The following is a 15,639-nucleotide window of genomic DNA, read 5'->3' as shown; positions in this document are numbered from 1 at the left end:
CATTGCAACAAACCCAGGGCTGGCACCAGCGATGGTGAGATGCACCTTGCAGGGCTGCTACGCTGGGGCAGTTTAACACATTCCACAGTTTTATTCTTGCTTGCTTCCATACCTTAGAACCACTCCATCTCTGAATCCCTGATCAGCTCCTGTAAGCAAGACCCAGCACTGCATCAGAGTCGAGTATTCTCTGAAGGAGGGGATGCAACAGCCCATTTTGCACAGCCCCCAAACTCTTCTGGGAAAGAGTGGCAGCTTTATCTTGGACAGTTTCATCCCGTCCTTGAAAGCAGTGGTCAAGGCTCCATTACTCTGTCCCCATTCAACCTGCAGTGGGCCTTGCTCCCACACCTCAAGAAGGTGGCATCTGCACATTGAATCTGGAATCTGCTGCAAGGAAAACCACGATTTCCACAAGACTCATTTGGGTCCAAAATCTTGGGGCAGTCTCCCATTTTCCACAGCTTTTCCCTTGGGAAGGAAATTGCACCAACCAGCAGCCTCAGCCCCATCCTGCACCTCACTGCCATCCTCTGTCATCCCTCTCCAATGTCTGTCCAGCCCCAGCCCCTCCCTGGAAAGCATCAGGCTCAGTTAGACTAATACAAACTTTTAATGCACATATTAAATAAATATTTCAATCATTTCATATTCAATTTGTACACAACCGAAACAAAACAAAAATCCTCAAGGAAACAGGAAAAACCTCAAACAATCAAAAAAGATTGGATGAAAAGTCACCCCTGGTTCTGGCTCCTATCCAGTGTCTTTGTTTGCCCTCCCCGTGAAGAATAATTGGTTTAACCCTTTGGAGAGAGTCACAGTCCCAGGGCAGCATGTGCAGAGCAGGGCTGGCTGAGGATGTTCACTCAAAAGATTAAATGCTCCCTTTGGTTTGTTGGTTTTTTTTTTTTTCTTAATATAAAATTAGCCTTCTGTCAAACAGAAATTTTGAAAGAAACCCCCTCCTTTCCTGGGGGGGGCAAGGGTGGCACTATTTCTGATCAGAGACCTGTAGGAGATGGTTGGCAAGGGAAGCACCAACTATTATGACAAGATACTGAATATCACAACAAAACAGCCTGAAATGGCTCCACAATAATTTGTAAACTTTGTTTAATTTCATGGATGAAAACTTGCATCTCATAAAAAAATAAAGACAGAAAAAAAAATATCAGTTTTTGGCGAGAAGTTCACATTTTCCACATGGGGAAAAAAAATAATACCAGTTATCAGCCCGCTCCACAGCAGCTGTACCTTAGTACTTTAAAACAAACCAAATGCCAAAGATGCTCCCGTGGGTAAGAGGTACCAAGTCAGTTCAGGACTTTCTCTGGGGAATCCATCACCCCTGTCCCCTCCTGAGAAAAAAAGTAAGTTGAGAGTTGTGAAGCCAGCAACATTCTCAGAAAGATGCGACTTCCAGCAACCCCTTGCTCAGCCAAAGAAGTAGGCACATCCAAGGAAAGAAAGCATCCAGTGGTCCTCACCCCAGGCGTCACAGTCAGCCCCCACTGGCAGTGTCCCCGCATCACCCAGGCTGCAAAAACCACCTAGGAGGCCTCCAACCACCTCCAAAATAAATCCCCTCCTCTTTGCTGTTTTCCAGCTTCTCCAGCAAGCATAGCATTAGTTCAGTTCATTTAAGTAGCACATTGCTTCCAGATTTGGATTTCTATGGTTTTTTGCTTGTTTGTTTTAAACATGATTTTTAAACTCCTTTCCCTCTAGAGCTACAAAAAGAAAAATAATTACAAAATAAAGCGCAACCCCAAACAGACTAGAACATTTCTAAGTGAAGGGCTCTTCTCCCTTCACCAGTCTTTGAATGTTTCATTACTTTTAAAGCTGGAATACAAAAATAGAGCCTCTCTCATTTTTTTTCCTCTTTTTTTTTTCCTTTTTTTTTTTTGTAAAAACCAAACACCCCCCCCAAAAGTACCAACAACTAGAGCAGGTAATTTCTTTTATCCTCCCCCCTCCCTTTTTTTTTTTTTTGTTTTCTTTAATACCCATATGGGAAAGTCTCTACATATAGTCCACCAAGCTCAGAGGAGCATCCTGCAGGAGAGATGCAGGCAGGGGCAGGCGCATCAAGGGCCCGCTCTGGAGTTTCTAGTCCTTTTACTTCTCCGGTTGAAGGGGTAGTTGAGGAACTCAAAGCGTCTGTGGGGCTCGGTGGTCTGGTGGCCCTTGGGAAGCCTCTTCATGAAATGCACCTCCCGCTGGTGCTGCCGGGTCTTGGAGCCCTTGCGCGGGCGGCCCTTGCGGGTGAAGGCCATGTACCAGCCCTCGTACTTGGCGTTCTGCAGCGCCGTGTAGTTGTTCTCCAGCACGATCTCCGTGAACACACAGTCCTTGCCTTTGCCGTTGCTCTGAGAAGGGGACGGGAGCAGAGATTTAAGCGACAGGCACTTTCTCAGAGGGCTGCTTCTCACTGCCCCACCCTGCGCTGACTGCTGGTTGCAGAGCTTGTGGGCAACCAAAGGCTCACTTCTCCCACAAGTCAGAATTGCCCAAAATGTGCTTTTCCCTAACAAGCTGCAGGGAGAAGGCATTGTGACACAAACACTGCTCACTGCTGCTTTTGTACTGGTCCAGCTGGTCCCAGCCTTAACTTCCACCACATCCATAAGAGAACTTTTGCCTCCATCTGTGCCTGGATGTAACCAGAAGTGAACTCTCCGTCCCAATTCACCCATCTCAATTCACTCTCATCCCAATATCACAGGACACCCATCCTGTCCCCCCAGGGTCTTTAATAGAGGAGGGGCATCGAGGAGCATTGAGGGGCAGGAGGAGTGACACAAGGTCAGTGGTGATGGTGCCTACAGATGCAGGTGGTGGGGGGAGCATGGGGTAGCCAGGAACTGAGCTCCCCCCACTATGGGCAGTAGCAGGACCAGAGAGGGACCCACATGGGGCAGCCCCCAGGAAGTAGCTGCCGTGGAAAATCCTTGCAGATAATCACTGTTCTAGAGGGATTTTGCATGTCCAGCCCCCCCACCACGGGAAGGGGCATCAAGGCACAGAAGCTGCATGACAAACCAGCGGGTGGTGGGGTCTGGCCTTGGGGCCAGCCCCATGGAGCATCTTAACATTCCTGGCACTTGTACCATGTAATCGTGGAGAATAGACCAGCAATCCGCCTATTTGTTCGAGAGATAGAAGGAATGTGCCCCACACGGCACCCGCCCACCTCTCTTGCTCCCCCTCAGGCTGCAGGATGGCTTTTCCCCCTGCCCCCAAAAGGCAGAGCTCCTCTCCAGGCAGTCCCCACTCGTGTCCCCGGCACTTCCCTGCCCTGCCCATACCCTTGCACCCTACCTTGCCAATCAGCTTCCCCTTCTTGTTCATGCAGATGTAGAAACCTGTGGCTGCCCCCTTGATACGCACGCGGCTCCCAAAGGTGTCTGTCTCCACGATGAGCTTGGCTGGGGAGAGAGGGAGGGAGGTCAGAGGGGCTGTGGGATGGGGCTGGCACAGGTAAGGAGACCCCAGCAACGCAGCCTGATGCTGGGCACTGCAGGCGCATTATCTCTGGCAGCTGGGCCAGAGAGCTCTAAAATCAGCACATGAGGTTAAGACACAGCCTGTCCCCCCTCCCCCTTAACTTGCCCCTATGTCCCTGCGTGACCTTGGACATGCCCCTTTGCCACCTTAAGCTGTGCTGGATGGGGAGTAGCTCTGTTTTTCCCAGCTCCACAGGGCTCAGTGGTTCAGGTGTCCCAGATGGATGCAGGGCAGTGAGCAGGGCACACGCTGGTTGGCAGAGAACAAGGCAGCTGCCCTGCAAACTGAGGCAAGTCTGGGTGTGCCTGTAGGCAAGAACCAGACAGCACCTTCTGGAAGTGGACAGTGTGCTGCCAGCTGTCCCCAGCCCAGGGGACACCGCTCCGTGTCCCTCTGCCAGGCCAGGGCTGCAGGAGGAGCAGTGACTTTGCAGCTGGCAGGGGAGGCGTGAAGGGTACAGCCACCCTTTTAATGCCTTTCACCTTTGCACGAGTCGAGAGGGCGTATTGATTTGGTCTCAGTTTTTTAATGGAGGCATCGATCGACTTCCGAAGGAGCTATGCAAATTGCTGGGTCGATGGGCCGCCTATAAATAGACCTGTCACCTTCCCTCCCTGCCTTCACCCTGGGAACCCAAGCCCCAAAGCCCATCCATTCCCAGGGAAGGGGGAGGATGGGGACAGGACATCCTTCTTCCCGCTCCTGCAGCTGCTGTCCCCAGAGCGAGCCCCGCTGGGAATGGTGGCTACCTGTTTGCATCTCAAAAGGTCTGTGCCATGCCAAGCACCAAAGAATTCCCCTCGATGCTGAAAAGCCAGCTGTGACTGTCCCATCACCTCTTGTCCAGCATCAGCCCATAGTACTGTAAGTGCTATCCAGCAAAGCAATTAGAGGACAGGCCACAAAGGTTCCAAGCCCACACTCTTATTATGGGTTTTAAGTCCATTGATGCCTTATTTATTCTCTCTGATTCCTGCACAAGGGCTGCTCAGTTTCTCAGGACTGCAGTTCACTGCAGCCTGCACATCTCTAGCCCAGGATGCCCAGCCTCCAGCAAGCCCCAGTGAGGGCAGTGATGTGGCTCTGGAGTGGGAGGCTCTGTAGGAGGATGCTTTGAACGGCAGAAGGAGGCTGTAGGTGCACACACAAGTTAAACTGAGCCTAAATCACACTCTGTGCTAGGGGAAAATGCCTTTCTGTCTCTGCAGTGCCTCAGCTCTGCATCTTATGACAGATGCTGCTGAGGTCAATGGCACCAAGGGTGGGGACAGCAAGCAGGCAGCACTGGCAGCTGCTGAGTTGACCAATGGAAAGGTCATCCCCAAATTTGCTGGGGCCAACTGATTTGGTGCTGTTAGACAGCCCAATCTTGATGGGCATGCAGGCACCCCCTCCTGTCAATATCACCCTGCAGCATCTCTTGTCCCAAGCCTACCATGTACTCACATCCCCCTACTCCCAGGCAGGCACAGATTGAGCTCAGAGACAAGAAATTTGGGAAGAGTGAACTCCAGGCTGTGCTGATCAATGCCCAGAGCCTGACAAGCACCTAGCATCCCCAAAACCACCCACGGGAGCGATGGCACTGCAAACAAAGCGCTGAGACAGTGACCCCCTATTTATCTATATTGGGGAAAGGGGTGGAATTGATCTTGGAGGCAGTAAAAGGTTTGAGGAGAATTGATTTTTCTCTCTGAGAGATAGAAAGAGCTGGGAGGGAGGGAGGAAGGGAGGCATGAAGAGGGATAGAGGGAGGGAGTGGGGAGGCCTTGGCCCCAGTGAGCACAAAACCCTGCTTTAAAGATGCACATTGCTTCTCTTTTGGACTTTTCTCTTTTTTTTTTTTTCCCCCCCAAAGGGCAGCTGTGATTTACAGCCACCAGACGGGTTTGCTGGCCTGCACGAGCCCAGCCCATGTGTCGCTCCAGACCCCTTATCCACAGAGCATGAAGACAACCTGGCCCCAGAGACTTGCACCCCTAGACCCTTGCAGGCAACTCATGAACCCTGCAAACTCCAGTCCCAAGCCACAGAAAACCCTGGGCACAGACAAAAACCAGCAAGGGGGCAGAGAGCTGTGCTGGTGTCTCCAGCCACTCGTGGGGTCGAGTCCAAGCTGCAGCTGGCAGTGGTTTTCTTGGTGGCAAGCACAGCCTGGGAGGGACGAGCTGGGCTGCACCAGCCTCCTGCCTTCCCTTAGAATTAAAAAAAGTCAATCAAATATTGACAATTAAGACAAATAACTGAAAACACCGGACTCGATGTTAAGTCGGCTGTAAAAATGTCAGCGTGGGGAAAGGGGTCATCTGCAAAAATAAATCAACCCCTTTTACACGCCCACCCCCAAAAATGAGACTAAAAAAAAAAAGAAAAAAGCAGAAGGAAGGGCTTGGGGAGGGGGGATCTTTGCTACAAAAGTGGATTTCTAAATAACATTTCGGGGGATTCCTTTTTCTTTTCCCCTTCCTCTTTTGGGGAGGGGGGGAGGCTTAACGTTTTCAACTCTATTCTTTCATTTAAGTGACAGATTTATCCCAGTAAAATTATGTTTCATGCTCAAACTTTGAAGGGAAAGTGGCTACGTAAATGCTGAAAAAATGCAGCGAGACACACTTGATCCCCCAACTGGACTGCGAAGAGGAGAAAGTATTCAGGAAATGTTAAAAAAGGTGAAAGTAAGAAGCGTTTTAATAGTTCTTCCAGACATGGGGGCCTCCCTAGAGATTCATACAGAACAATCCTGAACCTCTATTTTAACATTTACAGACTTGCAACTCTTTTAAAACTTTACATCTGAAAAACTGCTTGTTCTCTTTCTGGTTTAGATCAGTCTTCATTTTCCTCCTTAGCTCTTCAAATGCTTAACCTTTTTTTATTACATTTTAATAGAGTTTTTCAAGCCACCACCAGTCCCCTCCTTCTGGCCGTATTTAAACCTGGTTGTTATTTAAATATGCACTAACTGGTTTTTAAAACCAGGCGTTAGAGGTCTAAAACAAGATGGGATTTTCTTTTTTTTGCTTCAGAAATTAGCTACTGCCCTTTCAAGTTAGAGCTGCTCCAGGATAGGAATAATTCATTTGCAAGATTAAGTCTGGATGTATGGAACATCACACGGAACCTGCACTGCGCTTGTACTGATAATGTCCAGCGTGAAATTTTCAGCCAAAGCAAAATGAAGAAATAGCCCCCAAAAACCAGAAAGGCAAAGGAAAAAAAATGTTTCTACTGATCTACCCAAGGAAGAAAGGGAAAATGCAGCTAATACCAAAGAGAAACCGTTGTGATACCTATGTGCAACACACAGGAACACAGGCACTTCCCTGCCCTGGGTGAAGGATCAGGCCTCCCGCAGCCGGCCCCGCGGCGGTGCCGGGGCTCGTCGGCCCCACTGACCCCAGCGCTGCCTCTGTCCATCCCAGCACGTCAGTAGCTCACACGATCAAAGCATTTGGGCTTCGAGAGTCCCCAGCAGAGGGACCGGTCCCCTTGCCCCAGAGAGGGTGGAGGTTTTGGGGAGGGGGTGCCAGGGTGATGCCGAGGGGCCGTGGCAGAGCGCAGGCTCTCGGGCTTGCAGAGCCTCTGCTTTGTCTCTGGAGACACCGCAGCATCTTTGCCTGCAGCTGACTGCCTCACTGACCCTTTCCCTGTGATTTGTTTTGAGAAGGAAGGGATGGGAAGGGAAAATGCCGCTTTAGACAGTCCTAGATCAGGGAAGGCTTCCAAAGCAGTCATTCCCTTTCTCCTCCCTGCCTCTTCTTTTTCAAGTTTACTTTACATTTCTGTTTCAAAAGAAAGTCTCAGGGATTCCCATCCCTGCAAAGAGCCAGGATAAAATGTCTGATGATGCTCAGGATGCCGCAGCCCCAAACCCTCTGAGTCAGGTGCAAACCAAGAATTAAAAGGAAAGAAGCAGAGCCTATCCTTCAAGCATTGGTCCCCTCCCTTGGCACAGGGAACCTGCCCTCACCTTGAATCACACAGCTGCTGATTACTGACCCCTATGTTCTCCTTTTACAAGCCCCCACAAGCTGAACGATTTTAACGATTTCTGGCTAACAAACAGGACGGAAATCATCAATCGCCACGCTGGGCTGCGAACACCTCCTCAGCTCCCCCCATCGTGTGTCCTTACCGTGCACATCCCCATCCTCTGCCATCGCATTGATTTTCTTGTTGTCCAAGATCTGCACATGTTTCCCGCTGGTCCGGCTGTACAGCTGGTAGGTACGGACAAGCCGCCGGCTGAGCTGATCTGTCACCAGGCTCTGCTCCCTCACATGCTGTGTAAAATTAGGTGGGGACTGAACAGTTACCTTTAGGAAATTAAAAAATATACGACACACCATTATAATCTCTACTCCTCAGCAGGGCAAGCGGGCTGAGCTGAGATCGCTGGCCTCCAGCTGGGCTTCACGGGAGGCCAGGAGCCAGGACCGCGGCAGTGCCTCCTGTGCCATCAAAGTCTCTCCAGGAGAAGGAGCATTAAGCTCGGGGACACAGTGACCAGAGCCCTGTACAAAGCACTGTCCTCTCCAGACATACCCTAAGCAGAGGTGCTGGTAGCTTGGGAGCAGAACAGGGCTTGGTGACCCCAGAGGCCCCTCCAGGACTCGGTGGGTCCTGACTGGGACTGGGGTACCTTGAGATAAGCATCAAGGCTGGGAGCTGGAGGGGATCAAGGTGGGACGTACAGGACAGCACTATGTTGTCCTCTCAAGGGGCTGATGCTTTTACCCCACACCTCTCTCACCTCTGCAGGAGCATACTACTGTTCCAGCTGCCCCGGGCACACACCCCAACAGTTTCAACAGCTGCCTATCCTCTGGGTCTCAGGCTCTCTATTTGCTCCCAAATACCCCACTGGTTAAGTTCTTCAAACACAAAGTTCACAGAGATGGGGGAACTATGAGGCATAAGAATTACAAGAAAACCATATCCCAGCGCAGGTATTTAGTGGTGTAACAACCCATGGATATCAACATGCTACCCATGCAAACACAGCTCTCATCCCCTCTCAGCTGTTTGCTGCCAGCACAGGGTCATCCCTAGCCCCAGCACACCAAGCCCTTTAGTCCCGGAGCCGCAGCTGAGTCCATCCTCTCCAGACCCAAGACTGCTGCTCCTGGGCTTTAAATGATTTTCACGAGCGGCCAAACCTGCTCCCCCCTCAGCCCCGGCTCGCGAGCTGGCACAGAAGTCTTTTTCCCCCCTCGTCTCAAATCCCTCTTTTAAGTCTGGAAAGTTTCGCTGCTCCCTGACATTTATAAAGATGTATTCTGAGCAAATGTTAGGAGATCGCTCCTTTCAACATCAGAAGGCTGGGGCTACCCCCCACCACCCCCACGTCAAATGGGAAGATTTCCTCCTGTCTTAAACAACAACAGAAAACCACAATAAAAGCAAAAGCCGCTGCTCTCTCAAAGCCAGCTTTATAGAGATATCTCCCCTTGACAATGTCATCTCTCTCTCTCTGCTTCTGCCTGTGCATGTGTGTTTCCTATAGAAGGGTTTTGGATAATGCAGCAGGATTCTCTCCCCAGCTCTGATGAGGGTACCATGTGGAGGAGAGGTCATTAGCCATGCTGCTATTTGGTCTCCATCTCATACTCCAAAATATTACAGCTATGTTTTTACACAACTGCACAATCCCAGTGCTCCATTCCCTTCACTTTTCAGCTGGAAACTCCATTTTTTTCCCCCCACAAGCTTCCAGGAAAATAACAATAACTTTTAAAAGTAGCTTAAAGGACATTTTAAACAAAGCTTCTGCACCTGTAATCTCAGGGGGAAGGGGGGCTTCACCCTGGTTTGGAGGCGCACCGCTCCCAGCGACGCGTGCCTGCTGGTATGCGGGTGTTGCACAAGCTCTGCCCGGGACGTTTAATCTATTCGTGTCACTTCTGTCTCTGCCGATACAAACCAGCGATGCTAAAGTCTGACACTTTTAAGCTGAATCAAAACCTGCACTTTTTACTACGGCTTTTGCAGGGTTTCTTTTCCTTTTTTTTTAAATTCTGCTTTATTTTTTTGGATGAAGCAATACAGGGGGGGAAAAAAAGGAGCAGCGGGACGGGGGTATCCGCAGTGTAATTAGAGGTCGGGGGGACAGGAATTAAAGCTGCTTTGAGATAACCCTGCGTATTTCCTTGAAATCTCGGTACTCTGCCTCGCAGCCGGAGTCCCCCGCACCTTATTTTGCGTCCCTGGATAGGTGGAATTCCCCTCGGCTCCGGCTTTTTACAACCAGGCAACTTTTGTCTCCTGGGTTTTAAACTGCTCCTCTTCCCTGTCTCCCTCCCTGCCCAGCCGCTCGGCGGCGGCGGGGCACCCCCCATTCCCGCAGGGCGAACAAAGCCGGGCAGCCCAGCGGGCACTTACCTGGGCTTGCAGGCAGAGGACGAACAAGTGCATTAACCTGGGAGGGGGAGAAGCGGGAGAGAGGTGTGAGCCGGGGGGGCTGCGGGCGCGGGGCGGGAGGGCTGTGGCTGCCGCTACTCACACGTAGCTGAAGAGCGAAGAGCAGGGGTCCATCGCGGCGCCGATGCGGGGCCGGGGGCCCGGGGCCCGGCGGTGGCGGGGAGCGCCCGGGGGGCGCGGCGCTGTCTCAGCTCCTCGGTTCCTCTCGCCCTGCCGGCACGTCCTCGCCCCAAAGAAAGGAGGGCACAAGCGGCTACAGAGGGGAAAGGCCCGGCGGCCCCTCCGCCCGGCCAGCCCCCAGGGCGCTCGGCCGGCGGCCCCTGCCGCGGGGAGCCCCCCGCCCCGCTCCGCGGCCCCGCCGCCTCCGCGGGAGGCGAAGCCGACCCGCGGCCCCGACGGCGGGGGCGGGCGCGGCCGGGGGGTGGCAGCCGCCGCGGGGGAAGCCCGGCCGGACCCCGGCTCCCTCCCGGTCCCGGCGGTACCTGCCTAAGCGAAGCGAGCGGCGGGCCAGGTGTCGCCGGGGCTTGCGGCTGCCACTAAGGGCTGGGCTCCGCGGCCAGTGGTCGGCGGGACTCCCTCCCCAGCCCGTGCCTCAGTTTCCCCATCCGTAAAACGGGGTTTAAGGGCTCGGAGGGTGGGTCGGGGACGCGGTTCCCCCCGCTGGGGCTTCGCCGCTCCGCGGGCGCGTTGTGGATTGGGAGCGGGCGGGCGAGCCCTCCCGGGACGTGCCAGACATTAAAAGGATTACCGGAGGAGGGGGATGGAGGGGGCCGGAGTTTCGAGAAGGAGTGAGGCTGAGCAAATTCCGCAACCGGGGTGGGGAGCGGGACACCCCCGATTTCTTCGCGAGCATCCCCGCCGGGCGCTTACCTTGTAGAGCGGGCGGGCGCCCTCAGGGCCGGCGCTGCGGGGCCATGGGGCCGGGCGGCGGCGGGACGGGGCTCAGCCCCGCAGCCCGGGCAGGGCCGCCGAGGGCTGCATTGTTCCGGCGAGCCCCGGCCCCGCCACCTGTTGCGCACCGGGGCGGGGGCTGCGGCGGGGCTGCGGCGGGCGGCCCCCGGGGCCGGTACCTGGCCGGGGCCGGGGCCGGCGCCGCCTGCTCGGCGCTGAGTGACAGCTGCTAATTTGCCGGCCGTGCCCCGCTGCCGGTCCCCGCGCTCCCCGCGCCCTCCTTTATCTTATCAGAGCCCATAATTACAATTGCTATTTTGCTTCCTCGAATCAGCAATCAGCGCTATCTGCCGCCGCTGGAGAGGCAGCTCCTGTCAGCCGCCCCTGAGTGACAGCGCGGCGGCTGCCCCGCCGCACAAGCACAGCCACGCTCACACACACGCGTGCATGGCCCGCCCGCACACACACACAGCCCCGCACACGCCTGTGCTGCCCTCCCGCACACGCACAGCCATGCAGGCACACACGCAGGCTGCACACAGTCCCTTTCACACACACGCACAGCTGGCACATGCGTGCAGCATTTCCCGCGAGGTGCCCTCCTTCTCGCTCGCACCCCTCACACGCTGCACCCCCCAGCACAGCTATCCACGCTTTGCTTTGCTTGCCCCTACCCGCAAAATACAGCCCTCTGCCTCAAACACGGTCACACCAGCTGCAGCCACAGGACAGTTCTCTCTCTCACATGCACACTGACGATCAACCTGTGCACTTTCCCCCTTGCTCAGGCACCCAACAGCCCTAGGCACAAGTGCACCAACACCTCTCCCCACCACACAATGTGTCACCCCAAAACTCTGCCTACTGTCACTTCTGGGGATGGATCCCCCAGGGTTCTCACGTGATCTTGCTCAGCATCCTCACTGCTGAGGGGTGCTGCAGGCAGGCAGGGGAGCCTGGGCACTACCCCGTCACTGGGCTGACCCCACAGGGCCCAAGGAGAAAACAGTTATTAACAAACCCAGTACAGCACAGGATGAGCAACTGCCTTGTGCTGGGCATAATTACCCCAAAATTCAGTTCATTGTTCATTTTCCTTTTTTTTTTTTTTTTTTTTTTTGGTGCAAAAAGACGTTTCTAAGGGGGGTTCCTATGTGTTGGAAGAAGTCTTGGGCCAAACCTGTATGTAACTGGAAGGATTTAGGAGGACCAGGAACAGGCAGGACAGGCACTGAAGGGCTCAGCAGAAGCGGGAGCTGGTTTCCAAGGGCACGACACATTCACACACTCAGCTCATCAGTACAGCACATAGGCAGGACAAAAATCCTCCAGGCTGAGCTGTGTGAACAGCTGATGTACCACAGCACAGGTGAGGTGGTTTCTCCTATTCACCTCTCTGCACTGCCTAAGGAAAACCAGACAAAACCAGAACAGGAAACACTAGACTCTCCTGATGCTCTAAATGCAGGCAATCCATACTTTTTTATGTATTAAAAAATCAAGGAATTCAGTCTATTTCCCAGATGCTGCTCTCCTTCACCAGTGGCCACCTCTACTTTATCCCTGGTGGGCAGGGGATCAGGCAGGCACATGTTACCCTGCACACCACAGTCTACTCCACAGCACCATTTCCAGAACAGCCCAGACTGCCTTAAATTGGGAGATTTATGGTGTCCTGTACGGGGTCAGAGGCAGCTGCAAGCTGACAGTCCCGTGTGCCCCCTGCCCTCAGCAAACAGGCTCAAGTGCCAGTCATGGCTGTAAAATCAAGCCAGTGTGGGATCACGCAGGGGTGGCCACACTTTGCCTGACAGGGGATGACAGACGACGCTCCTGTCAGCCATCCTCAGGCCTACAGCCAAAGCCTCCACAGCCCCCTTCCTACCCCACCTTTGGGAAGGGAAAAGGAATGAGCAGGTCGGTGACAGCAGCCAGGGACAGGCAGCATCACGGCTGCTGGGCTCACCCCACCTCTACTGCTGCCTTGGATCATGGCCACAATTTGCTCCTTGCAGGGAAGATGGGGACCTGCACAGAGGCATTTGCCTTCTTCCCTTGGTGCTTCCCAGCCCACCTGTGTTTGCATCAAGAGTGACACCCCCACCCCGTTTTGTTTTTAAGTAAAAAAACCTTTTTTGATAGGTCCTCGCCCATGCCAGGCAGAACAAGGGAAATCTGCCTGCCTGCCAGCTCCTTCACAGGCCATCTGAGATAAGCCCCCTGGTCTGCAGGGTGAGGGTCCCCTCCATCTCCTGGCACAAGTCTAAATGGCTTGTCTGGCTCTCCTGGGGAGAAGAGAAACTCCAGCCCTGTGCTCCTGAGACCAGCTGGGCCTCAGGCCAAACTGCTGTGGAGATGGTGGAAGAAAGCCCCTTGTGGCAGAAAGGCTTGGGGACCTGCTGTGCCCCCAGCACACCAAGCAGCCATTGGGCTGTGATCCCTGGAAGAGGCTTACCAGCATGGTCCCATCAGATCTTGTCCTGCTGCCCCTCTGCTCCGTTGCCCTGATCTGCAGAACTGGGACCATGTTTAGACTGGTCAGATACAGAAGGGTTTTCCTTCAGAGAAGAGCTCACATTCATGTTCATCAGGGACATTAAATGCTGCAGATGAAGCATTAGCAGCAGAGATGTGAGCTGCAGCCCTCCCATCCCCTTTCCCACAAAGCTGAGGGTACCAAGGTGCATCCACAGGGCTACAACACCAAGAGGCAGGAGCTGAGAGAGGAACCAGGACACAGATCTGTCCCAGCCCAGCTGGGGTCCAGGCTTGGTCTCAAACTTTGCCCACCTTCTTCACCCCACACAGAACCTCCTGTCAACTGGGGAGTGTGGAGGCAGCTCCTGTAGCAGCCTAGAATGAGATAAGACAGGAAGCAGATCAGGAGAGGCTTTGAGATGGAAGGAGCAGCAGATGGGGGACTGTGAGACTCTGGGAGGGGTCTGTGCTTCTCTGTGCAGTAGGGACTGGAGAGAGCGCAGCAGGTGCTGAAGAAAGCTCTTCCCATTCCCCTTGTGATGCTCAGCACAGCACCCCCACAACCCAGGGCCACCCCAGCACCATCCTTTCTCTCTCCCAGAATCTCCCTTAGCACATCTGCAGGACAGAGCCAGATTCCATCTCCTTCCTGCCTGTTTCTTTATCATCCCTGTCTAGCCCAGTTCTAGTCAGAAATGGTCCACATACACCCCTTTCCTTGTGCAAGATGACAAACAGTGGTGTCAGCTCCTGCTCCCCACAAGAGATCAAAGCCAGGAAGGAGCATCAGCCTGAAACCTTTCCACTAGCACCCCTTCTTTCAGAAAGGCAGAGACAAGAAAAACAACACCAACTACAGCTTTAGGGGCAAGCAGTCCAAACTGGGCTGAATGGAGACAAGAGCTCCCGGCAAACTGGGAGTTCATATCATAAGAGGAGTCTGAGAGAATTCATAGTGAGGGGATGCCAGAAAAACACCCACAGGAGTTTTGCCTTGAATACCTCTTTCAGGGGAACAACCAGTGGATAGTTTCAGGGGAAACTATCAGCTGGAGAAGCAACCAGGACGTCGGTGTCACTCAGAGAGAGAGGCCAAGAGGCAGAGTTCCCTGCTCCTGCCAGGCAGGGACTCAGACAGGACCACAGCGCTAATCCCGACTGATGGAGGAGAGCAGTACCTGCAGCAGCACACAGCGACGCTGAGCCGCCCAGAGGGCGAGGAGAGCTCCTCTCTGCAGGTGCAAAGGGCTCAGACAGTCTCCAGAGCAGTTGCCTGGGGGACTCTGAAAGGTGACAGACAGTGTAGGCAGTAGGCTTGAGGGTTAGCCAAAGGTTGGGGCTCACAAAGGTGGGGACACTTGAAGTGCAGGAAGCACTGCCCAAAACTGAGCATCTCTCTCTGCTCCAACACCATATGAAGAGACAAAATGCACAAACCCCAGAATCCTGTAATGTTTTACAGCCATACCTGGAGGATGCTTGGCCATAAACTAACTTTTTCCACCCCAAAATAAAGACATAGAGGTTTCCCAGCAAAGCCAGAGGGATATTAGCCCACTCCACCCTCGCCCTTCCCAGCCCCGTGGCCCAGTGCCCCCGGCCCTGCCTGCTGATCCTTCACTGCGGCTTTAATGGGCCGTTTCAGAGGCAACAGCAGCTCCTCCATGGCTGAGCAGCACAGAGCAGCCTGGGGCAATCCCACTGCTCACCATTAACCTGCCCCCGCCCCCCAAAGGGAAGGAACTTAGTGAAACCCCATTGGGATGTGTTACATGGGAATGACCTTGTCTTCACTACCCACAGCACCAAGGCAGCCCCAGGGCAAACGAGGAGCGGGGAGGGGAGACACAGCCCACTCACAATTAATTCTTCTTTCTATTCAATTACTAGCAGCAAGACTGAGGCATGTTTTGTGGGAGGTGGGAGCACCAGGCCAGGAGACTGTCCCTGTGTTCTGGTCACAGCCCCCTGGACCTCCTGTGCAGGACCAGCCTGGATGAGGTGGCCCTCTGGTCACTCTTCAGCAGCCTGCTCTCACAGCTTCCTTTCAGGGAATCCGGCTGACTCCTTGCCCCTCACCACCTCCTGTCCCTCCTATCCAGCAGCTTTCTAGGAACACAACCTTTGCTTCCATAATTTCAGTCTGTGCTCCGGGAATTGCAGGTGTCAGTATTGGCATCACCATCCTCCAGTGACCACGTGCTGGCTCCCAAGCAGTGATGCTCCTGCAGATCAGAGAAGACAAAGCTGGACTCTGCTTTCCATCCAGCCTGGGCCTCAGGGAGGAGAGCTCACCACTCACAACAGCAGGGCTGCCAGCACAGCAGGGGCTCAGCC

The 15,639-nt window shown here is 53.9% G+C and overlaps 1 protein-coding gene across 1 annotated transcript; it reads right to left on the bottom strand.

Annotated features, from left to right (window-relative positions):
* Positions 1 to 2,093: 2,093 nt before the first annotated feature.
* Positions 2,094 to 10,047, bottom strand: FGF8 (fibroblast growth factor 8; the record flags this gene model as incomplete). The annotated part of the gene is made up of 5 exons (XM_084210145.1): positions 2,094 to 2,375; positions 3,328 to 3,434; positions 7,649 to 7,829; positions 9,895 to 9,931; positions 10,016 to 10,047. The coding sequence occupies 5 exons, from the start codon at positions 10,045 to 10,047 to the stop codon at positions 2,094 to 2,096; spliced, it is 639 nt and encodes a 212-aa protein (XP_084066271.1).
* Between the last annotated feature and the right edge of the window lie 5,592 nt (positions 10,048 to 15,639).

The sequence above is a fragment of the Fringilla coelebs genome (assembly GCF_963513975.1).
Source record: "Fringilla coelebs genome assembly, chromosome: 8".
In the NCBI taxonomy this organism is placed as follows: domain Eukaryota; kingdom Metazoa; phylum Chordata; class Aves; order Passeriformes; family Fringillidae; genus Fringilla; species Fringilla coelebs.
This window is presented reverse-complemented; position numbering and strand designations above follow the sequence as displayed.